The 25,630-nt window shown below is 39.9% G+C and overlaps 1 protein-coding gene across 1 annotated transcript; it reads right to left on the reverse strand.

Annotated features, from left to right (window-relative positions):
- Window positions 1-353: 353 nt before the first annotated feature.
- On the reverse strand, window positions 354-25,630 carry ARGLU1 (arginine and glutamate rich 1). The gene is made up of 4 exons (XM_030856773.2): window positions 25,033-25,630; window positions 16,778-17,003; window positions 14,411-14,494; window positions 354-1,191 (listed from the first exon to the last, which is right to left on the reverse strand). The coding sequence occupies exons 1-4, from the start codon at window positions 25,377-25,379 to the stop codon at window positions 1,027-1,029; spliced, it is 822 nt and encodes a 273-aa protein (XP_030712633.1). The 5' UTR covers window positions 25,380-25,630; the 3' UTR covers window positions 354-1,026.

Raw genomic sequence — 25,630 nt, forward strand, 5'->3', positions numbered from 1 at the left:
TATAACTTTTTAGAATCATTCTTCTAGTCTTTATTAAGTATAATTTGTGGTAATAATACTTATATCCTAAAATAGAGGCACAGGATTGAGAATTTAAATCTTTTTCTGGGTGCTTAGTCATTCTTAACGGTAATCCTGTTGTCATAATTTGTTGTATCAGCATAAATTAGGTATCTGTAAAATAGCCATTAAATACTAATTCTCAAGTATATTTAATGTACATATAAATCCTATGTTAAAAGTGAAAAGAAATATACAGCATAGTCCTAGGATTTCTAGATTGTTGACCATCAAAAAGTAAACCACCCTCTTTTAAGACTTAACAGAACTTTAAAAAAAATTGCTTCAACATATGAATTTAAGACTTTACTTTATTCAGCAAAATCATTTATTTACACAATGGGGAATGCTGGTTTGATTTCATCAATGAAATAAAAACAAGTTGAACAGAGACAATACTGAACTGTATGTATATGTTGTATCAGAGCTGACCAACTGTATCCTTACCTGTGTCAGGAACATCAAGAGTAACAGTACCACGAGGACACTGGTTAACAATATACCACAAAGGTCCGGCAACACCCTGGGCGCTTCCGATGCAATTACCAACTTTTTCTTTTTTTATAAATATATAAAAAAACAAAAAGTCAGCAAAACCAGCATTATGATGTAGTAAACAGAGTATAACGGTGAAGTCAGTGGGTCAGTAAAAACCTTATCAGACCATCCATAGTTTACAAAGTGATCTGCTCTTCTTCAGATCACTAATACAGAATCCAACAGGTGAAAAAATATCGCTTTGTGGAAGATAACAATGATCTGATAAGGATTTGACTTAATGGACATTAAAGGAGTGGAGGGGAAAAAAAGGAATTGCAGAGCATAGCCCCTATTAGAACAAGCTAACTTTCCAGATTTTCCAAATTAAAAAAAAAACAAAACAAACAAAAAAAAAAACCACTTCAACATGAAGCTACCATACAAAGTTTTTCCATTTTTCTTTGTAAAAAGTTCAGAGTTTGCAATTTAATCCTGGGTTTTTAATGAGAAGGACAGTTTTGGCCTGGACTTCCCCTTGCCCAGGATAATTTTTTGTTCTTCTTTTTGTTGACGCTGTCGCTCTTGTTCTAGTTTCATCCTTTCCTCATGAATCTTTCTTTGTTCTTCAACAATTCTCAACTGTTCTTCAGCCTGAAAGGTAAAAGTAAAAAACTAGAATTTCATGTCTTCTATTAGTAATATTCCAGAAATTGTGTGACAAATTCATCAACAGGGGCACACAAAAGTGTATGTTTAAAAAATCTTGCCTAAGATCGCATAGAAAGTATCAGGAAAACATACCTAGGAATTAGAAAAGAACTCCTTATTAATTATTCCAAAATTTTCTGATTTTTTTTAATGAAAAATATATGAACAAATTGTAGGAAAGCACTGGAACATTTTGAAAATGAAAAGAAGTTTCTACAAATCATGTCGAGATCAGTATACATTTTTGTCCTATTACCTATTTTTATTTTATCTACACCCTCGATGCACCAGATTAACAAACTGTCAAATACGAATCAAGGCATGAATTTTCAGAGTATGTCATTACCAATCACTATAACTAAGTTTATAATTAGAAAGGCATACAAAAATTATAGACAAAAATCCCCAACAGAACTACATTATATTGTCAATATACAACCATGAAATAGTAAGTTTTTTTCTGGAGAGAAAAATGAGACCTTTTGACCTGGCTAACTATAAAACGCCATCTAATTTCAAATAGATATCAATCAAATTCCTGCAATGCCTCTGACTCCTTCACAACTCCTTCAGTCTCAAGCAACCGACTTCCTTCCTGTGCTCTCTACAGAAGACTCCCCTCTGCACCAAGAAAATCAGGTCATTCTCACGAGCTCCGTCAAGTTGCTCCCTCTCCCCAAAGATTTCATGTCCACTCCTGTAATTCTCAACCAGCTGTAGTTTTATTCCTCTCCCAGGGGACATTAGGAAGTGTGTGGTTGGTTGTCACAATGTGTGTGTGTGTGTGTGTGTGCGCGCGCGCATGCCGTGTGCGTGCATGTGTGCTGTGTGCACGCACATGCTGTGTGTCATGTGTGTGTCGTGTGCGTGCGTTATGTGTGCCACGTGTCTCGTGTCGTGCGTCGATGTGTGTGCCGTGTTGTGTGCATGTGTGTCGTGAGTGCATGTAGTGTGTCGTGTGTGCATGTGTGTCATGTCTCGTGTGTGTGGCATGTGCGCGTGTGTGTCTCATGTGTGTGGTGTGTGTGTGGTGTGTGTCGTGTGTGTGCCGTGTGTGTGGGTGGCCCTCCTTGCACCCAGTGGGCAGAGAACAGGCCACCAGACATCCTACAAGGCACAGGACAGCCCCCCTCCCCAACAACAAAGAATTATCTAACTCCAAAGATGAACAGTGCCAAGGTTTAGGAAACCTGCTCTAACTCTTGACTTTTAAATCTCAGCTACCATCACTGAGTTGTCCTTCCCCCCCCCATCTGACCCTGATCTTAAAATACACACTGCATCCTTCGAATGCCTTATTTCCATTCAAAGTCAAATTTTAAAAATTCACTGCTTACATCTCCATTATTCTACTGAAATTGTTTTTTAGATGGTCAAAAACTAACAATAAGTTTAGTGGCCTTTCCCTTTACTCATTCTTCTGTTCACTTGAACTTGTCTTTTAAAAATTTTCTCTCCTCCCATAAATGAAACACTAAGGTTCAAAAGGCTAAGGTCCTCCATGGATAGGTTTTTCTTTTCAGGAATACTAAAAGTCAATGTGACTGAATTATAGGCTTTATGGCAGAAGATGGAAAAGGTGACAAGTTCTAGTATTCAACTTAATAAAACGTTTAAATTTTATCTTATAGGTAAAAAAAAACAAACCAACTTTTAAATACATAAGTCACACCAGAAAGAGGTTTGTTTTACTTTAAGATGGAGGCCGGTGGGGTGGGGAGCAAGTAAGGAGAAGGATCATGACCCTAAAAGGTGGAAGACAGTGGGCCAAATCCACTGTTACCAAGTACGGTCAGAGGTGAGGAAGACCCAAAACTGAAGGAGTGGGAATTAGGTGGGCAGGCAAGATGGGCAAGTGGATTTTCACAAACTTCTGTATCTTTATATTCTCATAAGGTGGAAACCCAACAGAGAGCTGAAGTACCTCTCCCATACCTTTCTCCTAAGCTACATTTCCAGCTGGCTGAGGAACATCCAACTGGGAAACCTCTTCAATACCTTCAAAACTCCACATGTTCAAGATTTAAATTCTTCAAGCCTAACCCTAAAATGAACCAGCCCTTTCTGGCCTCCCTCCTGCCACGCATCTAGTATGGCTTATTTCCTTCCCCTCCTCCCTCCTCCCTCGACACAACCAAACAGCCCTCAGGTTTGTCAATTCCCCCCTTATATCCCTCTCTTCCTTTATATTCTCTCCCCTAGAGCTCTGTCCCTTCCCTCTGCCACCGTGCCAGTTCAGGGCCCCAGATCTCTCGCAGACCTAAAATGGTCTTGTTTCCAGTCTCTGCCCTTCAATCCACCCTACACAATGCTGCTGGCTTCACCTTTCCTGAGCACTGTGCTCTCCTGCCCTCAGCCTTCCAATGATTTCCACTGTGCACAGACATGGCCTAACTTCCTAGATTAGCATACTATTTGTGACTTTCCATATCCTTTCTATCTGCCCTCCACCAGCTCAGCTCATGCCATTCTTTCCTACGACAATCCTACCTGTGTGTCAAAGTCCATTGCAAATCACCATTCTCTTGTTTAGACTTTCAATGATAATTACAAGAGAAATAATCATCTGCTTCTGATCACCATTAGTAAATTCATATGCAAATTCATCCAGTTTTAATAAATCATCCCACATTGGGGTCAGAGCATGGCACATGCAACTGAATCAAGACTTAATAAAGACTCTTAGGGGGCACGCTTGTGCTTTGGAAACTCTTTCCAGGATAAACACCACAGACTCGCTTTTCCGTAAGGTTCTAACTCAGCCCCTAGGAAAGCAGATTAGAAAGAAGCTTGGGGACTAACCGGTTTGAACATCACAACTTCAACCCATTTGAGAAATTTATGAAAACTACTTTGGCACTATCCACCCCAAACTACATTTCGCAGTACTTTTATATCCAGCAATTTAATTTTCTAGATTTTATACTATAAACATACTTGCATACATGCAAAATTGAACAAGTTTATTGCAACGTGGTTTGTAAAAGACTGGAAAAACCCCAATATTCATCAATATGGACTATTAAATATATTATGGAAAATATATTTTAAAAAATACTGTGTGGCTGTTAAATCTTGAATCATGTGATCATATTACCTAATCAAAAAATTAAACAAGATTTAAAAAGTAACTTCCTTCACAGACAGAAAATACCATTTCTACTGCACTGAAATTATCTTTAGATTTCAGTGAAGAGAAAGAAAAGGTTCAGTTTCATTGAAGTCTACAAATACAGGAGACAAAAGTGTGTGTGTGTGTGTGTGTGTGTGTGTGTGTGTGTGTGTGTGTGTGTGTGTGTGTGTGTGTGTGTGTGTGTGTGTGTGTGTGTGTGTGTGTGTGTGTGTGTGTGTGTGTGTGTGTGTACAGAGGGAGAGCTGTAATTAACCAGGAGTGATAGCTAAGTGTTATCCCCAGTGCTTAAGCACATAATGCCTATTACAAGTACCTGACAATGGAATGGTTTAAAAAAATGAAACCAAGCAGGTCCTTCCCGTCTTTATGTATAAATATTTGTATTTTGTTCTATTACAGCTTTAAACTAAGCATATTCAATTACACCTTGGCAAAGAAAAAAAAAAAAGATGATGGATTTTCACTAAACTTATCATGGTAATCATATGTTAAATCTTTATGCTATACAGTGCTGTTATGTCAATTATATCTCAATAAAACTGCAGAAATAACAAAAAGACATTTTCAAATAAAAAGAATGATACAGATACAAGTGTATTTACTTTATGTAAAAAAACGTGTATCCTAAAATGTGGCCTGTAATAAGTTTTCAACAATTCTAATACATCAGGGGAGGACTCCCTATTTGTAAAACTAACACTCATAAGGTTTTTGTAAAACAAAGAAGAATTTTATGACATGCATAGTTGGTCTTTAAGTTTCAGTACTTCAATAATCCTGGGAAAATCTTATTTTTTTGACCCTTACTATAAAGAATGGCTCTAACAGCAATGACAATAACCATGAAATTATGACAGGGTAATTATGAGATGAAATAAGATAATTATGAGAGAACACACTGTAAAGTGCAATACTTTAAAATGCTGGAAATTATCTTTTAAACCAAACAAAAAATATTTGAGGGCCTAAGTACAGTGACCAGAGAAGGAAAACAATTATTTTAGCTCTAAAGTAAGAAAACTGGGGCTTCCATGGTGGTGCAATGGTTAAGAATCCACCTGCCAATGAAGGGGACATGGGTTTGAGCCCTGGTCCGGGAAGATCCTACATGCCGCGGAGCAACTAAGCCCGTGCGCCACAACTACCGAAGCCCGCGCGCCTAGGGCCCGTGCTCCGCAACAAGAGAAGCCACAGCAATGAGAAGCCCATGGACTGCAACAAAGAGTAGCCCCCGCTCGCCGCAACTAGAGAAAGCCCGCGCGCAGCAACAAAGACCCAATGCAGCCAAAAATAAATAAATAAAGATAAAATAAGAAAACTATGTTGAACTGAAAGTTACAAAACTTTTTCAACTGGAAGTTAATGAATGTCTTGATAAACTGATAAATCTTGACAATAAAAGTAAATTTTATATATTAAAAAAAAGCAGGTTATGGGCTTCCCTGGTGGTGCAGTGGTTGGGAGTCCGCCTGCCATGCAGGGGACGCGGGTTCGTGCCCTGGTCCGGGAGGATCCCGCGTGCCGCAGAGCGGCTGGGCCCGTGAGCTGTGGCCGCTGAGCCTGTGCTCTGCGGCGGGGGAGGCCGCAGCAGTGAGAGGCCCGCGTACCGCAAAAAAAAAGAAAAAAAAAAACAGGCTAGTTGAGAAAAACCAAACCTGTCTCTCATTTTAATACAGTGGCTTTCAAGTGATGAAAAACTGCCTATCCATCTGTAAGTGTGATATGACTCTACACCTTACTTGCTAGGTATTCTTCTAAAGCCTTGCCTCCCACCTCCCTCTGCAGTTAACTGACTGAAAGGCTGCTTTGTTCCTGATGGTCCCATCTGCTGGCACATATACACTGTTCCTCTCCTCTCGCTTCAAATGTATGCAAAAGAAAACATTATTCCAAGTGGGGGTAGGGTATGCACATTCGTATTGATACAGGTGAACAACACTAAATTCTCCTACAAGACTAACGTGGTGGACATCAGGGAGGCCAAAGAGAAAGGTAACACACCCACCATACTAGAGCCATTACAGTGGGGCAGTCCTTCCCAGCCACTACACCCAGGACCCTGTTTGGTCTCAAAAAGGCTTTCAACCCTGCACCCCATGCAAAAAGAATGACTGCTGAGATGAAATACACAAGAGCAAAACATACCATTATAGTAGAAGGGTCTACTTAACCCCCTTCCCAGTATCTTTTGTCTTCCCCTCCCACTTTACCTAGAGGTCCTACTGCAAAAATCTAAAGATAGAAATATTTATCAGGAGTGATTACTGGGATGATGGAAAGAACTAAAAAAATCTTACCATTAGGAATCATGCCCCTACTGGGAAATGTGAATTTCTGCATTTTAACCTCCCAAAACATACCTCCTGTTTCACTCTGCCATTCTGCAATTTCGTTTCTTTAATGCACCCTCCCCTCCATAAAAACTATAATGTATGTCCCCTTTTAGATAAACAATGAGTAAAAAAAAATTATAAAAAGAAATTTAATGTAATTAGTTTTGACCCTTAGCAAACTATTATGATGTTATTCATGTACAAGGTTTAAAAAAGAAAATAACAAAGAAGGACTGAAAAAAGCAATTCCCTCTTTTCCTCCAGGGGCCATGGCAATTTAGTTATTCTGAGAGTTACCTCCTTAGGATATACACTAACTATCATTACGGGATATCATTAGCTACTCATCTAAAGAGAAATCATACCACCACACTCCTTCTAGCCCCCTTTTACTTAAAGTACAAATAATTGCTTCAAGAAGGAACTGACTGATAGTTGAGCTTGGTTTGAAAAGAAACATTGGGTACAAAACTCACTGCCTTCCAGACCTCTGGAGAGAGTGCTCTGTGTTACTGCCAAAAGAGAAATCTGATACCTTCAGGATTTTACCATTCATGTCTATAAACATAACAAAAAAACTGCACTGTTCTAGATGTGGTTCTTTTAATATTCTGTAGCCTAAATTCTCTGTTCTTTTACTCAGTTCTTTTGTTTGTCTTATTCAGTATTCATTCCTTTTTGTGAAAGCTCTCCTTCAATGCCTGGTGATCCTTGGCTCTTAGCAGGATTACATCAGGTCTTCCCTGGTTCCCACAATAGACTTTTACTTTCCTTCCTTTTTCCTCTTCTCCCTCCCTCTGTACACCCTTATCACTCACCAAGTTCAACTATTCTCGTTACTGTTTCTACTCCCACCTGATCAAGTGCCCATCTTTTTCACTGACCTCAGTGGCTTTCTCGTTTCTAGTCTCCATCCTTCACACCACCCCACACGACGGCAATACATTAATGTCCAGAAAGTTTTTAAAAAATCTTTGCCAAGAATACATGAACATCATTAAATCAACCTTCTGCCTTATCAACTGGGAACAAGCCTCTCAGTGATTTAAAATCCTTACCTAATTTGCCCACTCTTTCAAATTAAAATATTTAATTGACATTTACATTTGATGGCATACCATATTTTCCTATCTCTTAAAATGTATAAATATGTCATTATGAGCCATCCTAAGTACTGTGCTGTTTCAACTTACATAATACACTCACTCTAGCATAAATGCCCCATTCTCTTTCCAACTATGTTAGTTTCCTGTAGCCACTGTAACAAATTACCACAAACTGGATAGCTTAAAACAGCAGAAGTTTATTCTGAAGGCAAGAAGTCCAAAATCAGTATCACTGCAACAAAATCAAGATGCTGATATTCCAGGGCCACATTCCTTCGGCCAGTACCTTCATATCTCTGTTCTGACTTCATATCACCTTTTCCTATGTTAGTGAAGTCTGAAAGCCTTTCATCATTAGGTCTTCTCTCCCTTTCAGTCCATGTTGGCAGTGTTTCTGCTGATATAACATCTCAAAAACACTGTAAGTCTCCCATGTATATCAGGCCACTAGACAACAGGCTCTTCCACAGGTCTTTTCTGGATAATCTCATCTAATCCTGGCTTTTGCTAAAATGGCTGAGGTAACCTATGAGTCACAGGCATAAACTCTTCAGCATTAGCAAAAGGATGTCCAATCATACCCTTAGACTTCTTTCCAGAACAAGTTTTTCTAATAGTGAATCTAATTTTAGCATCTTTTGCAATCTAAATAGGCTAAATATTTCCCCAAAAATCAAGTTCTCATTTATTTTACTTCTTGATTCTTTCCTCAATTACTCTCCTCTTGCATTTTACATAAATATTCAGAAGAAACCAGATTGCACTTTACTTAGAAATATCTTCAGCTGTACATGAGCTTCATCGCTTAGGTAAGTTCTCCCTTTCACACAACTGTAGGTCACAGTTCAGTTGGGTTTTCTTCCACTATATAACAAGGAATTCCTTCCCTCCAGTTTGCATAACATGCTTTCATTTTCTTTCTAACCCTAACCAGAAGTGCCTTTTTAAAAAAGGGATTTCTTTCTTTATTTTTGGCTGTGTTGGGTCTTAGTAGCAGCACCCGGGCTCCTCTCTAGTTGTGGCGCATGGGCTCCAGACTGCAAGGGCTCTGTAGTTGCGGCACGCAGGCTCTCTAGTTGCTGCGAGTGGGCTTAGCTGCCCTGCGACATGTGGATCTTAGTTAGTTACCCGACCAGGGATCAAACACGCGTCCCCTGCATTGCAAGGCGGATTCTTAACCACTGGACCACCAGAGAAGTCCCCAGAAGTGCACTTAAAGCCCATATTCCTACTAACAGTCTAGGCACTTTCTATCATGTACCTCAAAATTCTTCCAGCCTCTACCCACTGTCCAATACCAAAAACACTTGCACATTTTTAGGTAACAAGTTATCACAAACTAGGTAGGCTCAAAACAGCACATGATTAGTCTGAGAGCCGGAAGTCCGACATCAGGATTACTGGGCCCAAATCAAGGTGTCAGCAGGGTGTGCTCCCTCTCAAGGATCTAAAGGGAGTCTGTTCCTTGCTTCTTCCAATTCCTGGTGGCTGCTAAGAGGACTCCTTGCCTTCTGACCACATCACTACAGTCTTCAAGGCCAGTATCTTCAAATCTCTCTCTGTTCTGTCTTTGGCTTCTCCTGTCTGTGTTTTGTGGTAGAATCTCCTTCCATCTCCCTCTTATAAGAATATATGTAAAGGCATTTAGGGCACAGTAATAATCCAGGATAAACTCCCCACCTCAAGATCCTTAACTTATTCACATCTGTGTAGACTCTTTAACTGTCATATAAGGTAACACTCGCAGGTTCTAGGGATTAGAACATGGATATCTTTTTTGGGGGGCAGGAGACATTTTTCTGTCTACTACACGAACATTAAAAAATTCTTTCTTACATCTCCCTAAGAACTCTTTTCAGAGCTATCTCTTAATTGCAAAGTGAGATCTGGTTTACTTGAAACTTAAGTATGTGGAATACATTTCATATATAGTCAGCTTGTAAACATGGTACTATCTTTTCATCTCTCAAACTGGTGAGATACCACGTGTTACACAGCACAATGAGCACGCTAAATCTCCCTAACTGGCAAGGGAAAAGAGGAAAATTATTTCAATATTAAAGAGAGGAAATATACTATAGACCCAGAATTTCAGGAGACAGTTTGAGGGGTCGTTTTTCCTACTGACATAACCTCCTAGAACATTTCATTCCATGGCAACACCTACCACCTTCACTTAGTCTGTTTCCTGTTCTGAATAAATAAGATTCATACACATTTCAGAATAGTATCTGGGCTTATCCCAGACGCATCACTAAAAACTGTGTGAAGAAGAGGACTTTGAAAAATTTTAAGTACTACTTTTAACATTTTAAAGAAACTTAAAATTCTCCATTGTACTAACAACAGCCTTTCAAATGTTTGATGATAGCTGTGCAATGCCAATACTAACCCAAGAACTAGGAACCAATCTGCCAAAAAGCCAAGTCAAGCTAATCCACTTTTGGATTAGTTTTTGTTTGATTTTATAAATCAAATACGTATGTTCGTTAATATTTTCTTGCCTCCTTATGGACAGATAAAATCAAGTATCTTGATAAACAACTTGCAACTAAAATGAGCAAAAACTACTCTTGGTCTAGACCACTTAACATGTATCATATATGAGAGTCCGTATGGCTTAGCTAATCTGGTTCCTTACTACAGACATTACTGGGAGCAATCTTTGAAGTTTTGTCACGAGGGCTTACTTAAAACTTAGTCTAAGTGTGGCTTAAATTTACTTTCTTTACTAGTTATTCTTACCTGATCATAATGGTGATACACATTACTTGTAAAAAAAAAAAAAAAAAGTAGAAACTGGAGAAAAGTATAAAATTACTTATAGGCTTACCAATTAGAGATAACTATTCTCAGTACTTTGGTATATTTTTCTATTAAATGTACAAATATACATTTCAAATTAGGAAAATCATACTTCCCCTGTATTATCAGATGCTTTTTGACTACAGAAAAATCCCCTGTATGTATGTGTTATAATTTATCTAAAAACCTGGGCAATTTTCACTATTCAAATAAGGGGAAAACATTTTTGTGTGTGAATTGATTTGTACTGGATTCAGTTTCCATTAGGTAAGTTCTTAGGCGCAGAATTAAAATTTAAGGTTCCTGGTATATACTGATTTATTGTTATTTTCTAAAATGGTCACATCCATTTAAACTCCCAGAATAGTGCACTATATAAAGGGTCTCTTTATACCATATTCTTGCCAACACTTGCTACTAACGGGGAAAAAAAGTCTTTTCAAATTTGGTATATAGTATTAGAGAAAAAGGAAAAGAGAGGGGGCATTTCTTTGTTTTCCCATTAAGGCTGGGATTTATTTTCAGGAATTTACTACAGCTACTTTTCATTTTACTCGTGTGAAGTTACCTCTTTTACCTCTCGAAGTAGTCCCCCCCCACCCCTTTCAGGAAGTTGGTCTCCTTTATTGATTTACAAGAGATCACTGTGTTATTCTTTCATGGTTATAGACAAGAAATCTCCCCCAGGGTACACTCTTTTCCAACCTGTCTAATCTGCTTTCAAAACCTGAACTTCTGACTACACATAAAGTGGGTTTACTACAACTACTACTGCTTATCCCAAGAGATCCCACACATTCTTGCTTTTTTTCTAATTGTACTTCCCTAAAGGTCTTCGCCCTACTTCATTTCCTCACCCTCTTGTCCTCACCCTAAATTCAATTTCTAACTGTCCATCAAGGTCCAGAGCAGTGGTATCTCTTCCAGGAAGGTTCCCAGGGCAATTATGTCAGTTACCTCATGTAACTCATACCACGTACCAAATAGTTCCATATCATTAGTTGACTTTTCTTGGAGTTGTCCTTGTCTCCACAATTAATACACTAATGCCTTTAAGAGAACTTAACATCCTGACTACTTTTATCTCCAAATTGCTTTTTATTCATATGTCTATTATTTTAACAAGACTTTCAATACATTCTATGTAGTATTTCCTAGTGTAAATACTAAGAAACGTGTATAAAGATTAAAGAACTGTGCTCAAAATTGAGAGGAAAGGGAAAGGACGATAAAAATGAGAGAAACTGCAATAGTGTGCCTTGCATGTTTATACAGTAACATTTTCTTGTCTCTTCTTACACAAAGGGTACTCTACTTTCCCTGCAAGGACATGGCCACCAATAGAACCAAATAAAAATTAATTCTCTCCAACAGGAACAATAATTTCTTATGCTTCCAACATTACTGAAAACAAGAAGCAAATTAGTTATGTCCAGATTTTTACCAATTTTCCTCAAATTCAAGCTGCTTCTTCCCTAAGATACCCTTTCACTGAAGTTTTATTGATAACATGCAGTCAGAGCAGCGTCACTGCAGTCTAATAATACGAAGTCAAACTCAAGGGTTCTAGAGCAGTGCTACTCTAAGGATGGCCCATGGACCAACGACAGTGCAAACTGTAACTGACCCACAATAAGATATGCAGAAGCCAAGAATAAGCATTTTAGAAACTTCTATAGCAATTTGACCTCATTTTTCTAATAATTCATCTTAACTGTATTTTGCAAAAGTAGAGGTCTGAGACAAACTGGGATTAAAAGACAAAAACAAAACCTGGGCAACTTTACCACCACTTGAAAAGCACTGCTTTAGAATATGCTTTGCTAATCTCCTATTTTTATGGTTCATTTGGGTAAACAAAGAAGGCTATTAGAGGAACGTAAGGAGGCCAAGCTGTCCCCAGGCACTCAGACAGCTACCCCAGGGTCAGAAGGGATCAAGACCTTGGCAGGGTATACCAAGCTTAGAACCTTTGCTCTAGAAGTCACAATCTGGCCTTTCAGGACATCTGCAAACTGAACTCCCTATACAGTCTCTTACACCACGTTCTAAGAGGAATTCTATCCCACGTACTGGGTAATTTTGCTTCAATGTTTCTAGCACCAACTATACTGTTCATCTCTCCTGCAAATACCCATGGCCTTACAAACAAGACTGTATCTACCTTTCAAAGCTCAACCTTCAAAACTAAAATTAAGATGCACACTTCCCCTCTTACTTTCTCTCGCACTTGCACTGAGATTTTCTCCTTATGTGGAATCACTAAAAGAAAAAAGCGTTATCACATATGTATTAATCAGCAATGTATTGATACATCTTATTATGACTTCTCACCCACCTCATATTCATGGTGCTTCTTCCACCTAAGCAGATTTTAAGGTCTTTTCATTGGTAAAGCACAAGTAGGTCTTCCCCTTTCCTTGTGGCTTTCACAGTAACCAGGACAGTGATATTAAGAATCCCTTGTGTCATGTTCAGTAAGTTGTTTAGGGTATTTCTAGTTTGGCTCTTATCTGGGGCAGATTATCTTTTAAAAGATCATACTCTAGAACCAACTGCTGGTGGTTTTAACTTTCACATTCTTATTCACTATAAAACAGTTATTTACAGTCCTCCTTCACCAACCCCCCAGTGGGATTCACTGTTAATTACTTAGATCCTCCCAGATCTTTTTCTGTGCCTTTATAAACACAGTCACAGAATTTGTTTTTTCTGAATCGCTTAACTGGAGCTTCCATCTTGCCTTCCTCCCCCAGTCAAGAGTATGACTTAGCAGCAAATGTCTTCCTATGGCTGCATTATTCTCAACACATTTCTAACTAGACAAAACTTGTCTAAAACCAAGAGTCCCTCTAGGGTCATGTCTTCATTCCTGGGCAGTAAATACCACTAATCCTCATTCATTCTAAGTAAATTTCCCTCTATCTCTGATTTATATTCTTACTTTGAAGTAGAATTCCTATATGCCATCTTCATAAGGAAAAGAAAATTTTCCCTTATAATGTCTGACTATCCTTCTTCATTTTTTGATTTATTTATATCCATAGTCCTTTAATTCTAGCTTTCTTTTACATCATACTGAGAATGCTTCAAAATATATTCATACTTTTAATTGGGAAAACCCTGCTACACCAAAAATTGTACCTATTTTTAAATTCTATTTTAAATGTTAGCATATGCTACAAACAAACAAATAGAAGTACTAAAATACAGAATGGGAAAGAAAAATAGAAGTGATATGTATTCATTTTTCTATTTAAAAAATTTACTTCAATATTCTTATACTGACTTCTTTATTAAAATGTAAAAATTGTATCTCCTTTTACACCTGTATCTCATATTGTAATTCTGTAAGTCTCTGTATTCCTTGTTAGATTATAAACATGAAATATGAAAAAAATTTATTAATCTGGTACACTTAGTATCAAATATATACTCTCTACTTATTCTATCTAGTAATTGGTAACAAAGCAACTAATGCCAAGTGAAACGCTGCGTATTAGTAGACTTAATTAAGAACTTAACCTTCAAGTTTTTGTTTTTGTCTTTTTAGGTACAGAAGAAATTAGGGATGGGGACAGTACAATTTCCCCTAGGAAAGCTGTTTTAAACCACTGTGAATTTTGGAACTTTCTCCAGATTAATCAGAATTTCTGGCTTGCCCCAAACAGATTCCTCTAGAAGACAGTAGCTAAAATCTACTCAACTATTCCTACTGTTCCCTCAAATCCCTTAAAATAGTCCCGAGAACTCTAAAATGTTTTTCATGAATGCTTCATACATACCAGTTTGGCTTGTGCTTCTGCAATTTTTCGGTTATTCTCTTCTAGTATTCGCTCTAGCTCCTCACGTTTTGCACGTTCTTCCTCCTAAAGGGGAGGACATGTTAAGATGTTAGAAAAATAAATTTTTTTTATTGATAAAATATTCACTAATCTTCCTCTGAATTATTTCGATCTGACTAAACAGGGTAGCTTTATAGCTACCTTCTGTCTGACAAATGATAAACTGTGCAGCCACTAAAATTTGTTTCTAGTACTAAATTTAAATCATCCCTCCCAGTCCAAACAGCAACCAACTAAACCCTCCCTAATGACAGTTTCCTGGCAATTATTACTAATACTTTAATATCACACAAATCAACAAGGACAACTACAAAACTGGATAGTATTTACCAAATTAAAAAAATAATATATAAAATATAAATAAAGTGAATATTTGTCTCACCAATTATGTATACCTACGTATTCTTTACCTATACTCCTTTAATCAGCATTAAAAGTTGAATATTTACTGTCTTGTCCAGTGTCCTGCAGAGTGTGCTCCTCGGCTGCCATACGCGCCAGCTTCCTCTTTAAAATGATTTGTACTGTTAGCTTGGCAATACCTGCATCAGCAGCTCAACCATTTATAAAGAAACAACATACAAGGAAGGCTGAGCTGAGGAATGCAGATGTTTATGGTAAGAAGGAACAAAAAATGTAATTCATCATTCCTAAGGCAAACAATTAATAAGAAAAATACATTTACTGTTAGTGAAAAATACAAATGGTAATCCATACTTCATGGAACTAAGGGCTTCTTCCATGGGGAGAATGGACTTAACATTCAGATGTTGACAATTTCTAAAGGCAGCTTATCTTGTCATCTACAATCTGAACTGAAATTCAGGAATCCAGGGGGTGCATGGTCAGGAAATAAAATTCTGTAATTTATTTTTTCTTGGAGAACTTCATGAGATTTTATAATGCAAGCTATATGAAGATTGCTTGATGGTTTGGGCAGTGTTGAGATCACAGCATACATATTCAAATGATTTTAATATTTGGAAAGACTGTCAGAGGGTTGTGTCCGTGTAAAAAAAAAATTGTTAATATGAAACAAAAAGCAAATGAAGAGAAAAAAATCTTCCTATGATTAATAACTCGCTACAAGACAGCACCATTACTCCAAAAGTATCTTCAATATTAAAGGCACTAACAAAAATTTCATATACTCAATGGCACAGAGTTTGGGATATCCACCAAATATAGACATGTATATCTAGACAGCACAAGGGAAAATGCATTTGAAAAACTAAGCTTACTGGGAAACAAGAGATTTAATAAGATGTCAACTTGTCCACAATAATGCCAAGATTAAAAATGACAATGAGTCACATATTTTGAGTCAAACATTGAAGTTCAAGAAAATATAACCACGGGATTTCCTATGGCACACACCAATGGAATTCACAGTCACTATGCAAACTATGTTGAGGGACACTCAGTGCTGTAAGGTAATTTGCCTTGAGCGTTCCAGTGACTTTCAACAAGTTTTAGGATCCTGGAGTAATCAGTGCAAATAAGCCATAAAGCTTCAGTAGCAAATTACTGTCTCACAGAAAGACATTTTCAACTTCTGCTCCAGCTGCTGATAAAACAAATCATGTGTTTAGCTTGACTCCAGACAAGGACAACCTGTTCCTTCATAACTCTCTAGAGAAAAAAAGGAGTTGTTAGTAGATACTAAAAAAGTGGACGAATAATCTGGACATTTTTCCTAAAAAGATCTTTGAAACACATTAGGAAAATGGAGGGCCTTATGATCAGAATGCTAGAATTAGTCCGTTGTGTTGAGGCAGGATTTGGGGTAGGGGGTGAGGGATAAAAGAAGGAAAAAAAGAAGAGCAAGAAAACCTACTTATCAAAAGCAGGTGCTATCACTCAATGTTAGGCCCTGCTCTTTTTAATCTGACTGAAGGCAAAAAGCCTCTCACAGTCTAGGCAATAAGAGAGATAAACAGAAAAGAAGAACACGTAACCACAGGTGGATTTTTATCCTTTTCCCTTTACCACTCCCTGTCTCCCCCCACCCTCCCAAAAAAAGAATGTAAGTCCTGCAGCCATGGCAAAAGTTTCAAACACTTCTCAAATATGTAAGCCAGCTCCATTAAATCAAAAAGTATCCTTGGATAGTTTTATGAAAATAGCTTTTAAATATCAGTCAGCACATGTGAATAGGCTAAAAAATTAACTTTCGCAGCAATGTTAAGTTTAGATGAGAAAGGAATTGGTCTGCATTCCATCTCTTTCTGAACTGCGCAGGAGGCACACCCGACACTGAAAGTTTTGCCATGGACTGTCTCTACTTTCCAAACGACCGAGCGTTACCTCTCTGGCTTTTTGCGCTGCAAGCTCAGCTTGTCTCTGTCGCTCGAGTTCTTCGAGCAACTGCTTTTCCATGATGCGCTTGGCCTCCTCGACCCTTCGGAGCACTTCTCGCTCAATCTCGTCCTTCCGTTTCTCCAATTCTTCCTCCACCCTTTTTGCCACCAATTCTTCCACTCTTCGTGCCGTTTCTTCCTCGATGAGTTTTTCTTCTATTTCCTGCTGCCGACTAGCAAACAAAGTGGGGAAAGGACTTAGATAATGTAAGAAATAAACCTAAGAACTGAAATAGAACTAGTTGTGAGTCTGTAAAACACTGAGTCTGCTTACATATTTCTAAGATTTTACAACTCATTTTCATGTAACATTCAAGGAAATGATAGATACCAAAAGATTAAGTGATACAGAAATTCAAATAAATATAAAATCATGGTTTTGTCACTTTCTAAAGTAAATACAAAAAGACTAGTGTACACAAACAGCTTATTAATGCAGTAGTTTTAGGAACTGTAGAGTGAATCTGAAACAGGAAATCTACTTTCGTTACCAGCTTCATAAGGAAAAGACAAGCTATTAAATATATGATTTGCTCCTCTGTCAATCCATTCAGTCTAAGGGTTGAGCTACAGACAAGTCAGGAGAAACTATTATGTAGCAAGCAGTTCAGACCAGCTAAATTCATTCTCCCCTCCCCCATCCCAAGCAAGATCAGAATAAAGACAGACTCAAAGAGATTCAGACTGCTAAAGCAACATACTGTGGTTTTTAGCAAAAATACAGGCAAACTTATTCAGGTTCTAAACTTTTGCCCTTTACTGCACCTTTTCTTTTGTTAACTGACTTTCAATTCAAAGCTCTTCTAGATATGGGAAAGTGGATGAAATATATTAGTATCACTTCTAAAAAGTTCAATGAAGCATGATATCGTTTAATTATTTTAACCCCATTTAGGTATTATAAATGAACTTATTCACTCAAAATGAAATTCTGTGCTGAAAATATTGACATTTATCATGGCACTATGGTGGAAACCTTGCACATTTTATACCAATGATCTCCAATATGATAGCCACTAGCCAGATATGTCTGGTTTGAATTGAAGATTAGTAAGAAGAAAAGATATAGAAGATCTCATGTACTTTTATTTGATTACATGTTAAAATGACAGTATTTTGAGACAGACTGGGAATATATTAAAATTAATTTCACTAGTTCCTTTTTAATGTGGCTCACACTGTATTTCTCTTGAACGGCATTACTTGAGACAATAATTTGTGCTGGAATGAATGCAGAGACTCTGGAAGTATACCTAAATCCTAAGAGGTCAATCTATTAATGCTGCATATTTCTCACAATCCACAAAATTAAACAAAATCTGTAACCCTTCCATCTTTTGATGACTCATACATATGTATGAGTCATTCAATTTATCTGTTTAGTAAAGGCTTTACAGTTTCTAAGTGACCTTTAAATACCCAATCCACTTCAACCCAACTCTACTCTGGGGGGTGATTCAATTCCCACTGAAGTGCTTTCATTCTCAACTCCTGTTATTTATTCACAGTGTTACCATACTGACACCAATGTATCTAATATTCTGATTCATATCTGTTTCTGCATTTATAATCCCTACATACTTCTGTCAGCGAGATAGCAACTACTTGAGAAGTCATAATTTCTGTTAGGTTCTAGATATCTGCAATAACCATTCTTGTTTCTTAAATATCTCTTCCCCAACACTAAATTATTGGTGATTTTCACTGCGGGAAACCCCCCCCCACAAAAGCCTAACATGTACTCTCTATCTATACTCCTTTTCCTTTTTTAACTTTGAATGAAATATAGTATTAGGGTAGTTTCAATAAGCCTTTAGCTATAGCAGCCTAGTAAAAGAGAAGAGATATCCACCCCAACGCTAGAATGGCCAGGAATACCTAAAAGCCATCAGGCAGCTATTTCAATGGAAATTAAACTACATTCCAAACATAAAAATATTGTTTCTCTACTTCATCCAAAGAGAAAGACAGAAATATGAAATGAAACAAGCAAGCTAACAACTGCTGAACCTGGATGACAGCTGTATGAGGATTAATACCCTATTTTGCTGAATTGGAAAGCTTTCATGACACGAAGTTTCAGAAGCGTACACACCCCGCCCCACACTTTCTTCTGTTAGTTGGTTCTTATAAAATTAGTAAATGTAGCGACGTCTACAAAGAAACCTCATTTTAAAATTTCAAAAATGGTACAACTCTTAAAGCACAACACTGTAAACCAAGTTCCAGTTAAAACTTTCCACACAAAGTAAAAGATGAGGGAAAAGAATTGGATAAGGCTTTGGGTTTGTTTATCAGTAGAAAAGCTGCCTAATTAACTCAGGAATTTGGTAAAGGTGGAAGAGATCTGACACATGCTCAGGGTTTCTGTCAGGCAAACAGTCCCTAGAGGACAGCAATATGGCACAATGGCCAGTGGGACCACACCTCCACAGATCTGGTCAGCAAGGAGAAAAGAGCTCAAACCAATCCAGTTCCTTATTTACAGCAGGAGCCAGATCAGCATGCTGTCAGCTCCCTGTGTCTCTGCTCCCACTGATGGACACCAAACCAGAGAGGCCAGGTGACAGGCCGTACAGGGTGACAAGCAATGTAGGCAACAGGTGGCTGCTGCTAAGGAGTCCGTTCTAAGTACAGCTCAGCAGTTTTCCAGCCTAAAGGGGAGGGCAAGCGGAAACTCCCAAGCTCAACTGAAACCCAGAGGATGAGAAATGGCCTAGTGGAGTTTCTTACAAGGCTGCTCATCCCCCTTTGTTCCTGAAGGCACCACGGCACACCCCCAGGACTGTAATTAAGCCTTGCTGCTGCGCCCTACACAAGGAGACAGGCAAGGTCAGGGCACCAGAGCAGAGCTGTTCCCCTACAAGCATGATCAAGGATATAATTTTTGCTGTCGCTGTTATTTTCAGTAAGGTTAAAATTGCTACTTCAGCACTCAGAAAAAAATTTAAATCAATTTTTGGATCCAGTGCTGAAAAAGTTAAGAGCCGGATATTGCTTTAATCCCCTTCCCCCCACACACTTGGATCCAGAAAACCAAGGGCACACGAACAAGAGAATTAAGCACTTCAGAGATACGACAAGTCTGTACTGAACAACCTACTATGCACTAGATGCTGTGCTAGAAACCTGAACCCCACTAATACCTACTAATAGAGCCTATACTTCTGCGACTCTGTTCTACAGCTAAATGTAAGTATTAACATACATGATAAGTAAAAATTCTCCGCATGTCTCAGCAATCTCTGTATTCCTGTGTTTTTCTTCATTTGTCTTGTCTTTTCCCACAAGAGCACAAACATATAAGGTATAGAATTGAATGAAACTTAGTACAACATAGCCTTCCTCTACCAGTTAGCCGAAGGAGGGTGGGAGGGATAGGTGGCTCTTAAAATTTTAAAAAGTTCATTCTTATTGATGACAAACTTATTATCATAATCAATGATAAGGCAGCAACTGAGCTAACTTTCCTAAGAAGCCCTGAAACTTTCTCAGAAAAGAAAAAAAACCCAACAACCCATTTTTGCCATTAGTATCTTAGGAAAGATCCTTCACCTAAAATGACTGCCTAGCCGTTCCTTAAAACTGTTGCCATAGGAGTTCTCACTCTTGATATTCTTTTCTCTCTCTAATCTTTTCCTCAGGCTCCTCTGCTGAATCCATCCCCTTGCTAAGAATCTGTGAGGGCTTCTCTGATGGTGCAGTGGTTGGGAGTCCGCCTGCCAATGCAGGGGACACGGGTTTGAGCCCTGTTCCGGGAAGATCCCACATGCCGTGGAGCAACTCAGCCTGTGTGCCACAACTACTGAGCCCACGTGCCACAACTACTGAAGCCCGCATGCCTGGAGCCCGTGCTCCGCAACGGGAGAGTCCACTGCAATGAGAAGCCTGCGTGCCACAAGGAAGAGTGGCCCCTGCTCGTCGCAACTAGAGAAAGCCCACGTGCAGCAGCGAAGACCCAACGCAACCAAACAAACAATCTGACGCTGATGAAAGGGTTGAATGAAAACCTTGAAGTTTTTCAATAGATAAGAGTAGGTCCTCATTTTCTCCATGCTCTCATAACACTAATCACAATCAACTTTAAAATGGCAACTATTAAAACAAACAGCAAGGGCCCATCGTTAAATGCGAGTGTGACTTTGTACAGAGCATTGGTTAATATTATTTTTAAGTCTTTAAAATGTACAAACTCAACCCTAGTAGTGTCCTTCTAGGAACTGCTTCATAATATTAGCAAACGGTATTTACTCAGTACTGAATAGACACCAACTAACTACACTGCCAAAAGCTTTATACTCCACAGCATAATGTGCATCTCTGATGGCTCCTGAGGCTAAACAGGTGACTGAGAGGTGACCCTCAACCTAGGCAACTCCAAAGATAACGATCTTAAGCATGCTACTACCCTGCACTGTTTCTCCACGACAAACATTAAAGGCAAAGGTATGCACAAAAATTTAGCTACCAAAATAATTACCTAAAAAATTGATAAAATTCTTACCAACATCAGCTTGATCTTATGTCCTAATGTTTTGTCTCAAAGCCCTAACCTCCCTGAGGTACGTAGTTCCAATATAAGGAATTTGCTCTCACAATGAGCATTCTTCTAAGAATCACTCATACAGATCCCAGTTCACTTTAGACACTCGGATTTAGGAGGCTCTCGATATGCCATGCAATTGAACATCAAGTATATGTGAACCTAGATACCACAGGCTACAGTAAGTTACTATGCCATTAATATTATCCTGATCTGCTGCAAGTCATTTTCAGCCACTCATTTTTTCCAACAGTTATCACAACAGGCATAAAGCGTCTCAAAATAAGACATAGGAAAAATGATAAGGGCGCAGAGGAGGAAAGAGAGAGCAACACTGAATGACTGGGACATAAGGAGAAGGAAATCTTTTGAACTGAATTTTCAACCACAGGAATGAACTTTTCAACAGTGAGGAAAAAAAATTTTTTTTAATTTTAAGGTCTGCCTTTTACTGCATCAAGATCGTAACTTGTAAGATCACTTCTTAAAATCACCAGGTTCAATCTGCCTACATGTAAAAAAATTACATTAAATAACATTATTTACTGAGTCTCATTACATACATGCCAAGTATCACCTAAGTACTTTTAATCTTCACAATAAGCGAGACAGGTATCTCCATGTTACAGATAAGAAATCAAGCTCACAGGCAGGTAGTTTATTCAAGGCCTCAGAATTGTAAACGGCAAAACAATCTGGTTTCCAACCTTAAGGAGACTTTCTAATCGGTTAAGCCCAAGAGATTTTAATTTTGCTGTCTCTCTCCATCTCACACTGGACCTCTAGAAGGTACACTTGACAGTGCGTGTTCTTCTGTTACGTTCTCTGCTATCTACTACACCACACACTTGTCTCCCTTTGTCCAACTGTACATCCAGACATTCCCTAAGGTTCTTTCAGTCCCATGAATCAACTGCTCTTCTCCCTCCACTCTCTGCCTGGGCCATTCTATCTACTCTCAAGGTTTCCCCCAGGCTTCAGTCTCCCGTGTCAACCGTGGATGAACTCACTATGTCCAAAATCGAGTGCCTACACTGGAAGTGCCAAGTGCAGGTTTCTGACATTTTAACTAGTGTTTGACCCACAGCAGTCACTTAAACATTTGGTGGCTGAGATGTAATAGCCACAATATAAACATGAGAGCCAAAACAATGCTTTATTTCCCCTATATTTCACATCCAATTTTGTTTGCCCTAAATGCTTCTTAAATCTGCCCCTCTCTTCCATTCCAACAACTGCTCCCTCACTACTCCTATGTGGACTTACTGTAACTTTCTATCCTACACAGCAGTACATGCTCCATTGAAAACCAAACCTACAATCCCACGCCATTTGCCTGCTTAAAACCCTTCTGGTTTCTATGATGAAATCCAAGCTCCTTAATATGGCAAGACCCTTCTCATGATTCCCTGCCTCTATCTACCTCTCCAGCCACTCCATGACTTGAATACTTACAGAAATGCATGTGCCAGTCAATATTCACCTCTTTACTCCACCTAAGACCATACTGCACCCCTCCCTTTATTCTGGCAGGGGTGGAGGGGGCTCCCTCCCTTGGTCCACAAGTATCCTCCTATGCTTAGCCTGACAGAATCCTATTTTTACCTGCCACTCACTCCTGAGGAGCACTAAGGTGTTTACCCATCCAGGATGCTTCCTTTTTACAGTCACATCACTATCACTGAATTTACCACACTGTATTATTATCTACCTACCTGTCTTCAAGCTAGATGGAGACCTTGGAGGGGTCAATCATCTTCAGAGTAACAGCTCCTAGCATAGTGTCTGGCACTTATTAAGATGCTCCATAAGTATCAGGTGAATGAACTAACCAACAGGATTTGTAAATAAACAACTACTTCTGCCCATTCCCATGACTGCAAAACCTATATCTTTCAATCGTCTCCTCTGTATTATTAGGCATTAGAGCGTACTAAGTAGTGCCTACTGCACGACACGCAGGGATTCAGTGAACAGGTGGCTGCTAGCTCTGCCCCCTCCTCCCTTCATAAATGCTAACGGCCATGTGCTTCCTCTATCAACTTGGGGCAATGTAACTGCTCTATTTTCTCATTTCATCCCTGGATTTCTTCTCTGCTATTCGTGTGTAGCTTGCTAAATACTTCTATCTATTCCTTGGATACCAAGTTTCCTTTCACTCTTCCCCGTAAGTTTCGGCTCTCTAATGAATGGCAAATCATTACTCTTTGGAGGTATCCTTTGTTTTCACATGGAAATACTATCTCAGAATTATCTTAGCTAATTTTTTTAAATGTTCATCTGTTGACAGTTATTTGAGAGCTACATCTTCACAGTTAAGGATCTTGTTCCAGACCAAAAAAACGGGATTCTATATAATCACGGTTTCTTGTGACACAATTATTCGTACTCGGTGTTCATACTTCCCACCGATAGTTCTAAGTAAAGGAAAAATGCAAGCGTTGTGCATGATTTAAAGAAACGCAGTGAAAGAGATCTCCAGGTACTGCTTCCTCCAGTAATAATAGTTAGTTTTCCAGTCCCCTACCTCTTAATGATTTCCTTTCAGAAACAAGCTTTGCTGGAACATAACACAAACTACACTGCAGAGACTGAAAACGCCTACACGGTTCAGCACTCATAAATCTGTCTCAGGAAAATTCTATATTCAGTAACTCTCCTGCCTTATGAGCACTTTCTAAACATGCACTGAAGAACTGAGGAAGATGGCTGGTTAAACAGGGAGAGTTAGCAAATCTCTCTACCTTTCAACGTGGCTTTGGGAAAGAATACCCAGCGCATCAGAGTACCAGGGTCTTGAACCAAAACACAACTCTACACTTTAAAACCAAAATTTCATTCGTTTGGAATCATTTGCACCTACTCTTAGACCAAAAGGTACTTGAGAGGTGACTCTTCTGCATATGATCAATGCAAAAGTAAAAGCGAATATTCTATCTTCTGAACAGCACGTATACACCAAAAAGGGAAACGAGTTACAGTCTTGCACCGAAGTGTGCTACGGAGACCTACAGCCCATAACTAGTAAAGAGTGAAAAGACGGAGCAGGCTTCGATTGGTTACACAGGTGAACTCAAGCGTCAAGATTCATTTACCTCACTGCACACCTAAGCTGCGCGCATTCTGTTTTTACACCTCAGAAAACAAAAAGAGCAGGCCCAAGACAGGAAAAGCGACCGCGACGTCTCTACCAGCAGGAGTACACTAAAGTATAAGGACTTATATTGGGTGCGTGTACGTTTCAACCACCTGAAGCGGTTCACCTCCGAGAATCCCTGTCCCGCGTTTAGGGTGCAAGGCAAGAACGCTCTTCTGCAGGGGCCCCCCAACGTCCTCCGTCCACTTTCCGGGGCCAGCCTGCTCCAACCCCACACGGAACTCCACCCTCTACTTCCGGGACGCTCCTCCTCCTCTCGCGCCAAAATGCTTGCCCTGCTCCAAGCCCTTCCAGCTCCATCTCCACTACTGCCCTTCCCAGCCAACTCGTGGGTCTGTCCTGCCCCAGGCTTTCCATAGGCCAGGGTTGCAGCCGCTCGGGGCCGGTCCCTGCGACCCCGCTAACCTCCTTCACTCGCCCCAGGGCCAAGCAGCTCCCCCTCCCCGCCACCCCGCACCCGCCGCCTCCCCGGCTCCCGGCCCCTCCCCCCGCGGGCACTCACATTTTTCGTTGCCGCTCGAACTCTGCTTTCTTCTCCTCCTCCTCTCGCTTCTGCTTCTCGTCCAGGCTGCTGCGCTTGCTCACCGTGCGCCCGAAGATGTCGATGCGATCGGGCGGGGACGAGGCGCGCTCCCGGTCCCGCTCGCGCCGGGACACGGCCGTGTTGGTGGAGCGCGAGCGGGACCGCGACTCCCGCCGCCGGTTCCGTTTACTTTCCCGGGACTTGGAGCGCTTTCGCACGCGCTCCTTGTCCCGAGACCGCGACCGGGACCGGCTCCGCTTCTTGTTGTGTTTGCTGCTCTTGGTGTGTTTGGAGCGGGACGAGCTCCGGCTCCGAGACCGGCCCATCCTTCCGGGCGACGCTGGGACTAACCGCTGGCTTCGGGCCCCGCACGTGCCCGGCTGTCCTCGCCTCCGCTTCCGGAAGCGGCCTGGCAATCTTGTCGAGGCTGGGGGAAGGAGAGCTATCAGCGAGCTGACTTTCTGCCTCCCCCTGAGGCCGACGGCCGCCACGAAGGCCGCCGCCAACGACAAGGCCGCAACGCCAGTAATTGCTAAGATGGCAGCCGCGGCTGCACCGGCCGCCCCTCCCACAAGGC

This window comes from Globicephala melas, chromosome 18 (genome assembly GCF_963455315.2).
Source record: "Globicephala melas chromosome 18, mGloMel1.2, whole genome shotgun sequence".
Classification (NCBI taxonomy): domain Eukaryota; kingdom Metazoa; phylum Chordata; class Mammalia; order Artiodactyla; family Delphinidae; genus Globicephala; species Globicephala melas.